This window comes from Cetorhinus maximus, chromosome 18 (assembly GCF_964194155.1).
Source record: "Cetorhinus maximus chromosome 18, sCetMax3.hap1.1, whole genome shotgun sequence".
NCBI classification, from domain to species: Eukaryota; Metazoa; Chordata; class Chondrichthyes; order Lamniformes; family Cetorhinidae; genus Cetorhinus; species Cetorhinus maximus.
Window position 1 is genome coordinate 3,269,381 of NC_135896.1, and position 17,590 is coordinate 3,286,970.

General features: G+C 46.0%; 1 protein-coding gene across 2 annotated transcripts in view; it reads left to right on the forward strand.

The window, feature by feature from the left end:
* LOC144692875 (transcription factor IIIB 90 kDa subunit-like) overlaps positions 1 to 17,113 on the forward strand; it is a 323,304-nt gene extending 306,191 nt beyond the window's left edge. For both annotated transcript variants that reach the window (XM_078561956.1, XM_078561958.1), the window contains 3 exons: positions 9,183 to 9,234; positions 13,935 to 14,097; positions 15,334 to 17,113. In XM_078561956.1, the coding sequence (XP_078418082.1) occupies positions 9,183 to 9,234; positions 13,935 to 14,097; positions 15,334 to 15,371 (253 nt within the window). In that variant the 3' untranslated portion in view covers positions 15,372 to 17,113. The remainder of the gene's footprint in view (positions 1 to 9,182; positions 9,235 to 13,934; positions 14,098 to 15,333) is intronic.
* Positions 17,114 to 17,590: the final 477 nt, after the last annotated feature.

The window sequence follows — 17,590 nt, forward strand, 5'->3', positions numbered from 1 at the left end:
ATGGCAGCTCACCACCACCTTCTCAACAGCAATTAGGGATGGGCAATAAATGCTGGCCTAGCCAGCGACCACATCCTTTGAATGAATCAAAATAAATCAGGATGGGATTGGCCTCTACTATAACACCATCCACATTTGTTTAGTATGTCCATCCTGATGGAGCAACTCACCCATGAAGAATGGCCACTTGGGTAAGGTATTGGACAAAGGAAGGTCCAGGAGGATGAGAGAGAAAACAGGAGGGACGGTGGAGTTACCATTAATGAGCATGTGTTCAGCCTCTGTTGGCATTGCTGGCTTCATGCTAAAGCATATGGTGAGGCTGTACCAGAAAAGGAGGATAAACAGCAAGAGAGAGAGACTGTAGAGGTCACAGCGGTACAGTTGGGATGAATTGGGGGTAGATTCTATGTAGAAAATGAGTTTTTAAGATCTTGAGAATATAAAGACTGCTCTCTTTAGCGCAGGTGTTATGCGTGTCAGTTCCCAGGCTGGTTTATTGCTTGATTTCCCTTCTCCCCTTGCTGCACCAGCTGTCTTTATATCATTTCCGTATGGCTCCTTTGTCTTTATAACAGGTTACAGATTTTTGTTTGTCCATGTTTGAACACATATTTGAATAAGTATTCACTCATTCCTGCATCGCATGGCTGAGTGATTCTTGTGCAGAATGTAGACAGGTTTCAGAATCTTGGCGGCACACTTGCTATCTCTGTTCAGTAGTGTCAGCATGGTGAATTGGATGATTCAGCATATCCCTATCACAATGCGTCTCATTAGTAATGCTGCTTTAGATAAAGAAAGAAAGAAATTGCATTTCTACAGTGTTTTATCAAATCTCTCCAATGCCCCCAAACACTTGCGTAAAACGGAGTACATTGACTGTTATTATGTGACCAACCGTGGCAGCTGTTTTGTGCACAGCAAGCTCCCACAAAAAGTGGTGCAATGAGTGACCAGTTAATCTGTTTCAGATGGTTGGGGGATGTTTGCCAAAAACTGGGGGAAACACTCCTACTCCTCTTTTCTAGATGACTCCGATTTCTTTTATGTCCCACCTGAGAGGGTAGATGGGAGCCTCAGTTTAACGCCTTATCCAGAGGCCAGTGCCTCCAACTGTGCAGCACTTCCTCAGTGGGAAGTGTCAGCCTGGATTTTGAACTCCAAACTGGAAACATTTTGCAGAAATTAATGCATGAGGGGGTGGCAATGCAGTTTCTTTTCCTTTCAATTCTCCCTCCCCTCTCCTCCGTGAAGATACTGGTGTGCAGTTCCACAGGAGCCAGCTATCCTCCGGTGCTTTGCTCGAGTGTTCAATCTTCATGTGTGTGCCTGAGATTTGACTGTGAAGTGGATCGATGCCACTCCCTGCCCGACGGTCAGGTACCTGCATCATGAGTTTCTGGACAGCAAGCGGGAATGGAATCCCAGCCTAATGTATTCTCCTCTTGTGACTCTCGGGCACAGAAGCTAGCCCCAGCTGTGGTAGCCTATTACAGCACAGAGCAGCAATGGAACTTGTGGCTTCCCTGATCTGCCTAGCTGACTGGCCTTTAGCATTAGAGTTGAGAAAGAGTTTTAATCGACATTTTCTCTTGCCCTAGTGGAGTTTCATTTTGTTTATTGTGCAGCGAGATGTTTGCCTGTAGCCTTCTCTAACATGAATTTACAAGTGAATTACAAGAACGTGCATGGTGCATAAATTACACTCATTAATAATTTCTGATTTGCTTCAAACTCCCTCGATATTCCCTCTTGTAACACCCAGAGGGAGCAAACTGGATCTCCAGTGTGATGCAAGGCTGCTACAGACTAATTTTTGGAGTTTGAGTGTGTTACATCCTTGAACACACTTCCGTCTGTTTCTTAGCATGCAGTTTCCTCACTCTCCCCCTGAACTTTATGTCTCTCTCCCTCAGCTTTCTCCCCTTCCTCCCACCCAAGCATTCTCAAATGCCACTCCTGAGCTACCGACTGAGCCCACCCTCAACTACCTCACCTTCCCCTCTCCACTCACCTGCCCTGAGCTTTCTCTGCCCCCCGCCTCACCTCCCCCAAAGCTGCTCGTCTCATTTTAGGGCGAGGTTCAGCGGGTACCTCCAGCTTCTGAGCCCAGGCTTCTCCAGCTGTGCAACTGTGTATAGGTTTTTGAGGTTGGGGTGGATAGTTGTGGACAATCCTGTTTTACAGAGCATCGCAGCCCAGCCCAAATATCACTTCACCTGAGCACTCAACAAAAAAGAAGGAAGTTGCATTTATACTTTTAAGTTGCATTTGCTACTTAATAAGAATGGGGAGGTGATGGCGTAGTGGTATTGTCGCCGGACTAGTAATCCAGAGACCCAGGGTAATGGTGAACCCACGGCAGATGGTGAAATTTGAATTCAATAAAAATCTTGAATTAAAAGTCTAATGATGACCAGGAAACATTGTCACCATTGTCGATTGATGTAAAAACCCATCTGGTTCACTAATGTCCTTTAGGGAAGGAAATCTGTCGTCCTTACCTGATCTGGCCTATATGTTGACTCTTATGGCCTAGCAAGCCACTCAGTTGTAACAAACCGCTACAAAGACACACAAAAGGAATGAAACCGGACGGACCACCCGGCACCGGAAACGACAATGGCAATCGTAGCCTTGCAAACTCCTCCTTACTAACATTTGGGGGCTAGTGCCAAAATTGGGAGAGCTGTCTCAACAGACTAGTCAAGCAACAGACAGACATGGTCATCCTCACGGAATCATACCTTACAGATAATGTCCCAGGCTCCACCATCACCATCCCTGGGTATGTCCTCTCCCACCAGCAGGACAGACCCAGCAGAGTTGGCAGCACAGTGGTATACAGTCAGGAGGGAGTTGCCCTGGGAGACCTCAACATCTACTCCAGACCCCATGAAGTCTCATGGCATCAGGTCAAACATGAATAAGGAAACCTCCTGCTGATTACCACGCACCGCCCTCCCTCAGCTGATGAATCAGTGCTTCTCCATGTTGAACACCACTTGGAGGAAGCACTGAGGGTGGCAAGGGCTGGGTGGGGACTTCAGTGTTTATCACCAAGACTGTCTCGGTAACACCACTACAGACCGAGTTGGTTGAGTTCTAAATGACGTAGCTGCTAGACTGGGTCTGTGGCAGATGGTAAGGGAACCAACAAGAGGGAACAGCATACTTGACTTCAGCTTCACCAGCCTGCCTGCCGCAGATGCATCTGCTCATGACAGTATCGGTAGGAGTGACCACCGCATAGTCATTGTGGTATCACATTGATGCTACCCTCTAGCGTGTTGTGTGGCAATACCACCATGGTAAATAGGATAGATTTCAAACAGATCTAGCAATTCAAGACTGGGCATCCATGAGGTGCTGTGGGCCATCAGCAGCAGCCGAATTGTACTCGAACACAATCTGTAACCTCAAGTCCCGACATATCCCCCACTCTACCATTACCATCAAGCCAGGGGATCAACCCTGGTTCAATGAAGAGTGCAGGAGGGCATGCCAGGAGCAGCACCAGGCATACCTAAAAATGAGGCGTCAACCTGGTGAAGCTATAACATAGGACTACTTGTGTGCCAAACAGCATAAGCAGCAAGTGATAGACAGAGCTAAGCGACCCCACAACCAATGGATCAGATCTAAGCTCTGCAGTCCTGCCACATCCAGTTGTGAATGGTAGTGGACAATTAAACAACTCACTGGAGGAGGTAGCTCCACAAACATCCCCATCCTCAGTGATGGAGGAGCCCAGCACAGCAGTGCAAAAGATAAGGCTGAAGCATTTGACACAGAACTGCTCTTATACAAAACATGTTTGAGGGGCTGAATGGTTCACTCCTGTTCCCATGTACATTTGAGAAGGCAGACGGGGCCTCGGATTACTATTTCATCTGAAAGATGACATGAAAGTCTATGATCTCCGACTCAGAGGTGAGAGTGCTATCCCCTGGGCCATGGCTGACTCATCCAGTTTCCCAGCAGAAGGCTTTGGAATAGTGATCAGGGATTGTAATCCTGAGGGTTTGGCGGTAACTGACCCCGACTGGACTTTTTAACTTGGTTTTTGTTTCAAGATTCCCAGCAGTTGACAAACTTCCTGAGTGCCACTGAGTGGACAGTGACTCGCTTGAGGATTGTGAAATCCAGACAGTTACATCACTGCCACACAAGTCACGAGAAGCTGCTAAAACGCAGAGCCACTGAGGCCAGATGGAAGCTCATTTTCCTCTTTCAAAAATGTTTCACTTTCACCACCTGCCCCCTGCCCCTGGTCCCACGAGGGAATCCCTGAAAAGCTCAACTTCCATTTACAAATGCCCAGCGTCCCAGGAGCATTGCCACTGCTCAGAGGTGTTGGAGAACAGCAGCTCATTCTTCATTCAGTTTGACACATGCAGTTATTCCCTAAAAGCCTGAGGAGGAATGTTTCCCTCAACATAGCAAGGGAGACTGGGCAGGATAGGCAGCCTCTTCTCAGGCCTCTTGCCCTGCTGCTGCTCTCTTGAAGGCCGAGGGAACAGATTCCAGTTTCAAAACTCTCCCCAATACTAAACCATGTGGGTAAGGAAGGTCTAGCCTTTGCTGGATGCCTTTCTAAGGGAAGCTTAAATAATTATTTTAATTTCTTACCATCAATCTCTTGGGGCTAGACGCACGCTCACCATACACTTAGAGTCCCCATGTGACCCACCAATAGAGGATGTTCCTGAAGTCCCTCAGTCCTCCTCAGTCCCTGTATGACCCTCCTTTAAGATCCACTTCTTTGGCCAAGCTTTGGGTCAGCCCCTCTAATATCTGCTTCTTCAGCTCACCATCCATTTCTTTTCCTCACGCTCTGTATATTATTAATGTTAAAGCCAGTGTAACCTCTAAATGGTCATGGTGGTAGTTGTTGGAATTGTCCAGGCGAACTTACAAGTGATGGTAACCAACCCAAGTTACCAGAGAACAGGTGGTGCCAGGCGAACCATACCCTGGCAAGGGTCTCAGCTGTCAAGGGGAGGAAGAGAGAATAATAACGCAAATGGTTTCACTTCAGGTACACGCCACTGTGTCCTACTTGATCTTTATTCCAACTGCTACACAGTGGGAAGGCACCAATGTACTTGAAACAAGTGGGATCATTCAATCATGTTAGTGGTGTTATTTTTAACAGGTGCTGCATTTCTCCTTAATGACTGATTTCCCAAGAGATTTGCAGATTTGATGGTGCTTAGACTTGTAGATTATTTCAACAACAACTTGCATTGATATAGCATCTTTCATTAAGCAAAAATCCCAGGGCCTTTCACAGGAGCATTATCAAACAGAGAATTTGACACCAAGCCACATAAGGAGACGTATGAGGACAGTTGACTAAAATCTTGGCCAAAGAGGTAGGTTTTAAGGAGCATCTTAAAGTAGGAGAGGGAGGCAATGAGGTTTAGGAAAGCAAAGAAAGCCTTGCATTTATATACCACCAATGAAGTACTCCTGAAAGTTAGTTACTGTTATAATGTTTAATGCAGCAGCGTATTTGCACACAGCAAACTCCCATAAAAAGCAATGTGACAATGACCAGATCATCTGTTCTTGTGAAGTTCAGTGAGGGATAACTCCCCTGCTCCTTTTCAAACTAGTTCTATGGGATCTTTTACGTGCATCTTGGAGAATAGATTTGGTTTAATGTCTCATCCGAAAAATGGTACCTCAGGCAGATCAGCAGCCTCTGTGTTGTACTGGAGAGTCAGCCTAGATTTTTGTGCCGAAGTCTCTGGGAAGGAACTTAAGAGCTTGGTGCAAAAACAGAAAATGCTGGAAAAACTCAGCAGGCCCAACAGCATCTGTGGAGAGAAAGAGTCCGTATGACTCTTCAGAGCTCTGTCTTTCTCTCCACAGATGCTGTTAGACCAGCTGAGTCTTTCCAGCATTTTCTGTTTTTGTTTCAGATTTCCAGCAAAGTATTTTGCTTTTATCTTAAGAGCTTGGGGCCTGGTTTACTGAAGGCATGGCTGTTAATGGCGGGACAAAGGAAGTTGTGGATGTGCAGAGTTGGAGGAGCCCAGAGATCTAAGAGAGTTGTAGAACTGAAGGACGTTGCAGAGATGGGGAGGGACAAGTTGTGGAGGGGCTTGAAAACAAGGATAGGAATTTCAGATTTGAGGAATTTGTGGACTGGGAGCCAGTGTTAGCGAGCACAGGAGAGATATATGATCAGGTCTTTATATGACATAGAATATGAGCGACATGGTTTTGAATGAGCTCAGTTTTATAGGAGGGTGAAAGATAGGAGGATGTTGGAATAGTCAAGTCTGGAGGTAACAAAAGCACAATAATGGTTTCAACTGCTGAGGTGCTGAGGTACAGAAACTGGACATCGAACTCATCAACTCCAGGCCAGTGTGTATCTCCACATGAGACACTTAATCTAATTGTGGTCACACCCCATACCTTATAAAATTCCTCTTTTCTTCCCCCACCATGGTCTATGGAGGGGGTGAAAAGCCAGGGTTCCAACAACTACTTCATGTGACTCCTGCTGGGTGAAAACATCATCAGGTTCAGCTGTGATACCCCATATAGTTGAATAATCTGTCAACAGTCACTGCAGATTTAACACGCGTTCTCTCTGTCCCCTTGCTCCCCCCATTTTGGTACACTGCCAGTCCTTGTAATCTCTGTTCCTCTGACTCTTCTGCATCTCCCCCATCCCTTTGCCGCACCAATGCACTGGAAGAAGCCAGCTGTGGCTCCACTTCCAGTCTTTGTATTGGCAAAAATCAGCAGTTCAGTGTGGAGTGCTGCTTCTGTGCCCAAACACGCATCCCTTTGTTCTGCTTTCTCCATTATCCGCTCTCTGCTGATTATCGTTCTGTTTCTCCATACATGCTTTTAAATCCATGTGTTTCACAAGGAAAGTTGCCCTTTTCACTGCAATTGCCGATTGTCAATCAGTTGGAAGGACAATTGTCAGCTGATTGCACCAAGTATTTTCCAATACTGATTCCTTGCAAAACTTGAAGTAAATATTTTAATACCAGCTGGTGATTTAAGAGAATCATAGGTGCAAATGTTAATTTGATGTTTTCTTTCCTCAAGTAAACTGCTAAAAAGCAGCTCTTAACGTTCCTCAAAGGAGCCTCGGCGCGGGTCATGGCCACACTTTCTCTTATTTGAACACTCCTTTCTCTGATACTAGTTGGAGTTGCTATTTTGGGGTAAGGTGAATATTGCCTGGTGTGAGTACATTAGCTGGCATTCCTAACATTACTTTTGAACTTTCAGGACCTGGGTATAAAGAGTGGCATGGAACAAGTGATGAACTTTACTTCATGTAACAGTATTTGGGATTTTACCAGGATGTGCTGTGTTGATTTGTGATTCGGACCTTTGGCTTGTTTTGTGTGCATTGCAGTGCTCTGTAACTTAACTGTTTTCAAGTTGCTTATACACACATCCGGAGTACACAGGAAAAGACAATAATACCACCTATATTAGAGCAAACAATATTCACCGAGAAATGCAAACATTCTGAGTGATGGTCATCTTCAGTCAGTCAGGTGCATCAGTGCAAATGAGATTCATATACTGGAAGCCATTGTTTTACACTTTACACACTGTGATCATTGTGGGTAGGCAGAGAAGAAAGCCATAACTTACATTTCTGGTTGAGTTAGATACAGAGTAAAGCTCCCTCTACACCGTCCCCATCAAACACTCCCAGGGCAGGTGCAGCACGGGGTTAGATACAGAGTAAAGCTCCCTCTACACTGTCCCCATCAAACACTCCCAGGACAGGTACAGCACGGGGTTAGATACAGAGTAAAGCTCCCTCTACACTGTCCCCATTAAACACTCCCAGGACAGGTACAGCACGGGGTTAGATACAGGGTAAAGCTCCCTCTACACTGTCCCCATCAAACACTCCTAAGTTCTGTGGGACTAGACCCTGCTATGATCGATGGGCTTTGGGCAGGAGCAGAGAATGAAATGTTGTTTCTTGTCTCCACACGCACATACCAATTTGCTATTTAAACTGGAAATAGCAAAAATACTTAAAAGCTGCTTCACAATTAAACAAACTGCCACAGGCCTTTCAGATAACCTTGGAAATTAATTATACAATGAAGCAGCAGTCCTGAGGAAGCCTGGACCTCTCCGATCTATCACTCTGTGTCATCCAGTGTGCCAGTCTGTGCCTGCCATTCTGACAGCAGCACGGAGCAGTTCCCCTCATTAAGCACAGATCATTTCCTAAGTGAGTTAATTAGGAGCTAGTGTCCCTTGGGTCCCTTTGCTTTGTAGTTTCTCTGATACTGCATGAACAGGAACTGCCAATCACTTCAGGAAAACGCAATCTCCACTTTGGTTTGTCCTACAGAGATGAATGTTGTGTTCCTTTCCCTCCTCGCTCATTCCCCGTGTCTGAGTCTGGATGGTGAATATCACTAGACCTAAGTGAAGATAGTAACATTCAGTTCTGATGAAAGGTCACAGACCTGAACTGTTAATTCTGTTTCTCTGTTTACAGATGCTGCCAGACTTGCTTAGCATTTTCTGTTTTCATTTCAGATTTTCAGCATCCACAGTATTTTGCTTAGGTATTTTGTAGTAACATTCAAACAGTCCACACACTACACAAACCCAGACTTTTGTTACCACTGAACCAAGCAATTCCACTGCATGCCTGGTTGGCTTTTCGCCTTCCATAAACCAGAGGGCATACCAAAGCTTCGCAGTCTGTAACCTGAATCACACCAGGTCCCCTTCACCCATTATCCATGAGCTCTCTGATCTACATTGACTCCCAATGCCCAATGCTGAAAATTCTCATTCCCTGTGTTCAAATTGCTGTTGAAGCCCATCCCTCTTACACATTAACTTTCTGACTGAAGCCCATCTCTCCAGTATCACTCTCACATTGTAATATGTAGCCACATTTAAACACCCCTAACATACTGCCTAACAGATTATTTAAAACACTTACTACACTTTGATTAAAGTTATTTTTGTTGTATACTTAAAACTTTCTCACTGATATGAATATATGGGCATTGACCCTGGTTTAATTTGAAGCCTGAGGTGCAAAATGAGGCTCTTTAACTGCATGATTCAGTCTACCCTTAGGTCTTGGGCTGAACACTAGAGGATCTAAATGAACACATCAATTGAAAGACTTATTCTCCTTTGTATTCCAGGCTTCGGCCACTGATTTCTTCAGTACCTTTGAAAAAGCCAGCAATCAACCAGGTAACTTGCCTTTAGTCAACTTTCATTGTTCTCCATTTCATACCCACTTTTCCTCCTCCTCTTCTAATGCCACTGATTGTGAGGTGGGGTTCACTGCTGTAAGAGGGCCCTTGTTGGGGTTCAGTGCTGTGGGACACTGTCGTTGGGGTTCAGTGCTGTGGGACTGCACTCGTTGGGGTTCAGTGCTGTCGGTCTGCTCTCGTTGGGGTTCAGTGCTGTGGAACACTCTCGTTGGGGTTCAGTGCTGTGGGACACTCTCGTTGGGGTTCAGTGCTGTGGGACACTCTCGTTGGGGTTCAGTGCTGTGGGACACTCTCGTTGGGGTTCAGTGCTGTGGGACACTCTCGTTGGGGTTCAGTGCTGTGGGACACTCTCGTTGGGGTTCAGTGCTGTGGGACACTCTCGTTGGGGTTCAGTGCAGTGGGACTGCGCTCGTTGGGGTTCAGTGCAGTGGGACACTCTCGTTGGGGTTCAGTGCCGTGGGACTGCTCTCGTTGGGGTTCAGTGCTGTGGGACACTCTCGTTGGGGTTCAGTGCTGTGGGACACTCTCGTTGGGGTTCAGTGCTGTGGGACACTCTCGTTGGGGTTCAGTGCTGTGGGACACTCTCGTTGGGGTTCAGTGCTGTGGGACACTCTCGTTGGGGTTCAGTGCTGTGGGTCTGCTCTCGTTGGGGTTCAGTGCTGTGGGACACTCTCGTTGGGGTTCAGTGCTGTGGGACTGCTCTCGTTGGGGTTCAGTGCTGTGGGACACTCCCGTTGGGGTTCAGTGCTGTGGGACTGCTCTCGTTGGGGTTCAGTGCTGTGGGACACTCCTGTTGGGGTTCAGTGCTGTGGGACACTCCCGTTGGGGTTCACTGCTGTGGGACTGCTTTCGTTGGGGTTCAGTGCTGTGGGTCTGCTCTCGTTGGGGTTCAGTGCTGTGGGTCTGCTCTCGTTGGGGTTCAGTGCTGTGGGACACTCTCGTTGGGGTTCAGTGCTGTGGGACTGCTCTCGTTGGGGTTCAGTGCTGTGGGACACTCCCGTTGGGGTTCAGTGCTGTGGGACTGCTCTCGTTGGGGTTCAGTGCTGTGGGACTGCTCTCGTTGGGGTTCAGTGCTGTGGGACACTCTCGTTGGGGTTCAGTGCTGTGGGACACTCTCGTTGGGATCAGTGCTGTGGGACACTCTCGTTGGGGTTCAGTGCTGTGGGACATTCTCGTTGGGATCAGTGCTGTGGGACATTCTCGTTGGGGTTCAGTGCTGTGGGACATTCTCGTTGGGATCAGTGCTGTGGGACACTCTCGTTGGGGTTCAGTGCTGTGGGACACTCTCGCTGGGGTTCAGTGCTGTGGGACATTCTCGTTGGGATCAGTGCTGTGGGACACTCTCGTTGGGGTTCAGTGCTGTGGGACGTTCTCGTTGGGATCAGTGCTGTGGGACTGTGGTTTGCCATCGCAGTGATTCGGTGCTGGAGGGCCGCTCATTGACATTTGGTGCTGCAACTTCCCTTGTTGCCATTCATTGTGGTTGAACCTCCCGTCTTGTGCTTCACTGTAGTGGGACTACCCTTAAAAATGAAGAATGTCTCCTTGTCTGAGTCCAAGCACAAAGGGGATGGAGATGCGGGGGGCAGGTTTTCCCCATTCAGTGGGGGAAGAGGCTGTGGAAGATGTAGAGTTGGTCACAGGCTGGAATCTCATTAATAAATGCAGATTGGAATCCCAGTATTGTTGTACGCACACAGCTAGCTCCCTGGCTGTCTGGGATAAACGGGCCACAAAGTGGAGGGAGGGATTTTGACACCAGTCTTCTCCATCTCAGATTTACCCTGAGTCAGAATTCCTTCCCCCTCCCAAGTCCTTGAAATGTGAGGTATCCTGCACTTTGCTCTCCACCCTCGCATCTGCTGACAAGAGTCTTTTACATCATAAAAATAAATGAGGCTCAAAACTGTGATTGTTTTGTTGTGTATGTAAATCCTTTAATAAGTTAGTTTTAAAAAATCCTAATGGTTTAATTTGCATTGCTTCATTTTAATCAGAATTAAAATACATTTTAATTTCCAGACACAGGCTGATAAAGTACCTTGGGAATTGCTTTTTATGCAATGACTACTGCTCATTACCGAAGATAAGCACACGTTTTTCCTGGTGTGACAGACTGATAGTGTCTGTGATAATTAGTAAGAATTAAAGGGAAACCAAGCACTGTTAAATTGTCACCTCATCCTAAGTATTTCGGAGAGAGAGAGATGTCTTTTCATTTACTGCTGTCTCTCAGCAACCCCTTGTCCTCAATGGTGAGATGGACTGGTCACTGTGGTACTGAGCCCAAGAGACCAGCAGATGCTTGTCTTGGTCTATGTGCTGAGTTTATCTGATCAGAGGTTGGAATGTCACGATTGACCCGAATGAAAAAATCACCAGTCAATGAGCATAAAGCATGTTTGTGTGTGCATGTTTGGTGCAGGAGGTGACCCTTGATCCAGACTGTAGTGTATGCCCTGGCATTTTTTGATAAGCGGTGAGGCAGTCCCTTCACTTTCACTGAAAGCAGCTCAACAACTGTGATTCCCCTTTGCCCTCAATCAGCTTTAACTCTGTAAAAATCAACTTTCTAATAGCTAAAGCATCTGAGCCATGTCATGGAGTCATTACAGCACAGAAGGAGACCATTCAGCCCACCTAAGTCCATGCCAGTTCTCTTTAGAGAAATCCAATCAGCCCCATTACTTCGCTCTCTTCCCATAGCCCTGTGACTTTATTTCCCTCAAAGGCCACCCCCACCCCCCCCATCCAAATTCCTTTTGAAATCATTCATTGTCTCCGCTTCCACCACCCTGGTGGGCAGAGAGCTCTAGGTCACTGCCAGACGCTGAGTAAAAAAAGTTCCTCCTCACATGCTCCCTGCACCTCTTGCTCAAAATCTTGTATCAAAACAACTCAAAAGACCCCCCATGGGATTGACATTTCTTGTTCTCTGAGGTAGCCTAGCAAGCCACCCAGTAGTAAACATTAGGACTGCTGAACGAGCCAAGGCCAAGGCCCAACTAGCTCACTTTCCGCCATCCTAGTAGACGTTTGATACAATGATAATAAAGTTGTTGACTGACCACAGTGATCAATCTCTTATCAATTGATCTAACAACAAACCAAGCCTTTGGTCATCTGACCTAATATCACCTTATGTGGCTCGATGTCATTCTTTGTTTTATAATGCTCCTGTGAAGCACCTTGGGATAGTAAAAGTATTACATAAATATTAGCTGTTGTTGGGATGAGGTGATGGAAACCACCCCCCCTGCAGTGAGGGAGAGCTTTGGGAACCATTGGACCAATGGCTACAAAAAAAGAAACTGGATGGTGATCGTGGCTACGGACCAGGAATTGTATCAGGATTAGATTTGGGCAATCCCAGCTCAGTAAACTATGCAAAGTGTTCCTTACTAACAGCTGGGCCTGGTGCCCAGGTTGGGAGAACTGTCCAACAGACTATACAAGCAACAGACTGACATAGTTACACTCACAGAATCATATCTGTCAGCCAACATCTCACCAGCCTAATAGACCCACAGTGATGAAACTGTCAGGTGAGGGGTGGCCCTGGGAGTCCTCAGCATTGAATCTGGACCCCATGTTGTCTCATAGATTCAGGTCAAGCAAAGCCAAGGAAACTCCCTGCTCATCATTACCCCACAACTGAGGAATCAGTGTTACTTTATGTCAAATATCACTTGGAGAATGCTCTGAAGGAAGTCAAGGCATTGAATGTATTCTGGGTGGGGCTTCAATACAAACCATCAGAAGTATCACCACTGACCCAGCTTGGCTGAGTCCTGAGGACATAACTGCCAGACTGGTCTGCATCCAATTGTGAGTGAACAAACATGAAATAATCTATTTGACCCATTCTCATCACACTGCCTAACATAGATGCTTTAGTTCATGTTAGCCTTGCTGCAAATGACTGGTGCATAGCTCTTGTGGAAATGAAGTCCGGTGTCCACTTTAATGTGGCATGAGCACCATGTGAAGTGGTGCAGGCTAAGGACAGATGTAGTAGCTCAGAACTGAGTATTCCTGAGCTGCCGTGGGTCATTAACAGCCACAAAATCGTAACCACCGTGACCTGTAACCTCACAGCCTGGCATCTCTCAGCCTGAGACCACCAACAAACCACGTGACTAATTCTGTTTCATGTGCCAGGAACAGTATCAGACATATCGTAGTACGAACCTCTGGGAAAGCTTCCACTGAGCCAATGATCACATCTGTTTGATTCCTGGTATTGTTTTCCAAAACATGACCCTTCTTTATTAGTCTAGGCTTATCTGTTACAAATGGGGCTTGATGATCCTCCATGCCAATAGCTAGACAATGAACTGCAGAGTATACTTTACTTCCCTCCCAGCTAGCTTCCTCATTCAAGTCTTGCATCTGGGTAGCACAAGCCAGCTATTCCGACCTTCCTGTAGTCAAGTCCTTAGGTCAGTGGATTGACACCCATAAAATATTCTGAATTAATTACCGGAGAGCACCAAATGTGGTGTGTAGAGGCTGTCACTGTGGTGACACAGTGTCCCGGGTGTGTGGAGACTGTCACTGTGGTGACACAGTGTCCCTGGTGTGTGGAGGCTGTCACTGTGGTGACGCAGTGTCCCTGGTGTGTGGAGGCTGTCACTCTGGTTACAGTGATTTATTTTTAATTTTCTATCCCTGCAGGCTCCTGATTCAGGATCTGGTGACACTCAGGCAGTGCATCCTGTTGCTGTGCTGGTAGAGAGCGGTCCTGTGGTATATAATGAGGAGGAGGTGGAAGAGGAGGAGGAGGTGGAAGAGGAGGAAGAGAACTGCCTTAGTGCACTGCAGCTGATAGGTGGAAATGGTGAGTATTAAATATAAATTCTCCCTGAAAAATTGTCCAGAGGAGAGAAGTTAAAACAGGACTTTAGAAACACAAAGGGAAATGAGCAGTGCTTTTTAAATAAATGGATAATAACATTACAGAATAAATTACTAGTGAAATATATTTAGCATATTGTAAATTGAGTGCAAGAGTTGATGGGTAGGGGGAGAGGGTGGGATTGATGGGTAGGGGAGAAGGTGGGATTGATGGGTAGGGGAGAGGGTGGGATTGATGGGTAGGGGGAGAGGGTGGGATTGAGGGGTAGGGGGAGAGGGTGGAATTGAGGGGTAGGGGGAGAGGGTGGGATTGAGGGGTAGGGGGAGAGGGTGGGATTGAGGGGTAGGGGGAGAGGGTGGGATTGAGGGGTAGGGGGAGAGGGTGGGATTGAGGGATATGGGAAGAGGGTGAGGTTGAAGGATATGGGAAGAGGGTGAGGTTGAGGGATATGGGGAGGGGAGGGGTGAGGTTGAGGGATATGGTGAGTAGTAGGGTAAATGGGATTGATGGGTATGGTGAGTCGTAGCGGGTAGGAAACAGATGCTCTGTTTAAAGCTGGCTCCTCTGATAATACAGCACTCCCTCAGCAGGCGCACTGAGTGTCAGTTTAAATAATGTGCTGAAGAGATGAATAATGTTGAATTGCCCAGCTTCCTACCCTAAGCTAGAGTGCAAACAGATGACAAAGATGATGCTTTGTGTAAAAAAAAAATGATTGTTGCCCACTTGAGAGCAAGTTGGCATATCCTAGACAGACCATCTAACTTGGTGGGTAAGGGACACAAACCAGCTCAAAGCAGCAAACTTTAAGGTCAGTTTTGAGCGCTGAGTTCGGTGATCTCGGGGCAGGTGCTGGGAGTACTTAATGTTCCTGTAATGAGCTTCCTGCTACTCAGCACTATTCATCTTGACCTTGCTGCCAGGTACATGTGCGGGCATCAGGCAAAGATAAGACTGTTCCTGAATCTATGCCTTGAAGTGATGAATGTTCTGATAACATTTAGCTGCAAAGCTCCTTGGAACATATTTCTATTAGACACAACGCAAATAGTCAGAATTGGCCATTTGTGTGAGTTTTAGAGGACAACTGGTGTCCACGGAGCTGTACCTCAGCCTGTGTTCATGTCTTAAGGAGAAGCAAAAAAATAAAAACTGAGTGAGGAAAGTAGGAGAGAATTTTCACTTTTGAATGCTGAAACACTTATTTTTCCGTTCAAGATTACGGCTTTGAAATGGAGGAGGATGATGGATTCTAAGAAACCTCGGCACTTTCCCGAAGGAGCGTTGAGAAGTCTGTCGGAAAGTGGGAATGCTTCCTGGGTTTTTCATGGCAGACAGCTTGCTGGCAGAGTCCCGCTCAATTGCGTGACAAGCTTGAGACAGGAAAACAGCCTGTAAAGCCAGGGAGTGTCCCTGGTCGGGGCAGAATGTTGGCGAGGAGGTGGAGCTTTTCAACTACTTGTGACTGAATAATTTCTTTGATCGGGATCCATTTGAAAATGAAATGATGACCCTTGGCTTTTTGATTTTTTTTTTTTGTTTATTTTTGTACAGAATTTACTATTTATTACAGTTTATTTGAATAATTTAGTTTTATATTTCTGTGTACTTAACATCCTGTGGAGCAAAGGTGCTAAACCGTTTAGGTGCGGAGTGGTGGTTTAGAAACTTGAGGGGTTAGTGCTGTCGTTTTGGGATGCCAATTTGCAAAGCTCGCTCGCCTGCCTACACAGCCAGTTGCCCAATTTTGGCGGAACTGGTGTGACAGTGTCTGTCCATGGAGTGGGCCAGCCACCTCTAAACACACCCAATATAGGGGAAAGAGGTCTGACCAGCCTGAGGAAGATGAACGCTGGTAGAAATTGCCGTTGCCTAATCTGCCGAGGGTCCAATTTGCCATTCGAAACCATGTGTAAATGACCAATTATGTTCAGTAATAAATCATTGCGGTGGTCCAGAAGTTATGTTGTTGTGGGGGGGTTCTTCCTTGTTGACTTCACAGAAAGAAATCGATGGCCTCTGTATAAATTGCTGATTGTTGTTCATGGATTCGCTGGTTTGAGTCATTTTGGGATCTTTTCTGTTTATTCCACAGGATCAGTGTTATTCCTCCCTTTTTTTAAGGAAAATAGTAAAAATGCAAACTCAGGGGAGTGAGCATTGTTCAAATAAAGGATGAGCAAGGGCATTATGGATTTGATGTATATTTTGATTTGAACAATTTGTGAGAATGTATGCAGCCATTACTCACTCCACAGCTGTGTGTGGAGTGCATGTGACATCAAATACATTAAGCCATTTCATATATCAAACATTGAGTCTTCACTACAATGTTGAAGTGTTAACAGAACCCTTTTCATATAATTATATTCCTCTAATAACAGATTACATTAACTGCTCATTCTCTCCACAACAGCTGCATCAGTTTTACCAAAACAAAGCTATTAAATGGAGATACCTATAAAGGAACATGCATGGTAGGGAGAACCTGTGTTGTCGCTTCAGCGTTTCAGTGAAGAGTTAGTGTTGGGTGTCTGAGATTTTCACATTGATTGAAACTGTGGATATGCAGCCAGCAGTGTATGTATGGCTGGTGTCCTTCCAAAGATGAAAGAGAACAGACTTTGATGAGCCACAGTAGGAATGCTCGCACACCAGTCAATTCTGGGGGGTAATTTTAAGTTTTGTCTCTGGATGAAGAACAAATTATTTTGCATCTGAATGCTGTTAAAAACGTGTTTTCCATTGAAGTTGGACAAGGTGCCAGTTCACCTTTGTCTGGTTTTGACTTGATGATTAACAATAATAATTGCCCCCTTTGGCTCTAATCAAGTTTTAATACCAGGGTAGCAAACAGCTTAGTGACAACAACAAACACCTCCATCCCCTCTCCTCCTCTTCCTTCAATGCGCCATGTGACCCTGACTCTCAATGTTTTATTGGGCAATTAGAAAATGCAAAAGAAAAAAAGATTAATTAAAAGCCATTGAGCAGTAAATGAGATTCTGGTTGCAGTATTAATCAGTATGATGCTGTACCTGTACTTTTTACAGTGAAACATTACACTGGCTGTTTCCTAATCTGGTAAAGTCAGCACTTGAATTAATGGCTGTAAACTCATATCATGAACTGGAAATAGAACTTAGGTTCTGGGCAACTGAAGATCAGTGAGTCACTCTCATATCTGATCAGAAGGTTGTGGGGCTCGCTGGAAACACACTCTGGGAGGCTTCTTAGTCGAACAAAACAAACTTTATTCACAAGTTCAAACCCAGCTCCAGAGACTTGAGCCCATCATCCAGGCTTCATACTCCAGTGCAATACTGGGGAGCGCTGCAATGACAGTCATTTAGATGAGACATTAATCTGAGGCCCACCTTCCCTCTCCAGTGGATGTAAAAGGTCACACTATTTAACAGAGAGCAGGGACTCCTTTTGGATACTCTGGCCAAAGCTCCTCTCTCAACCAAAAGCG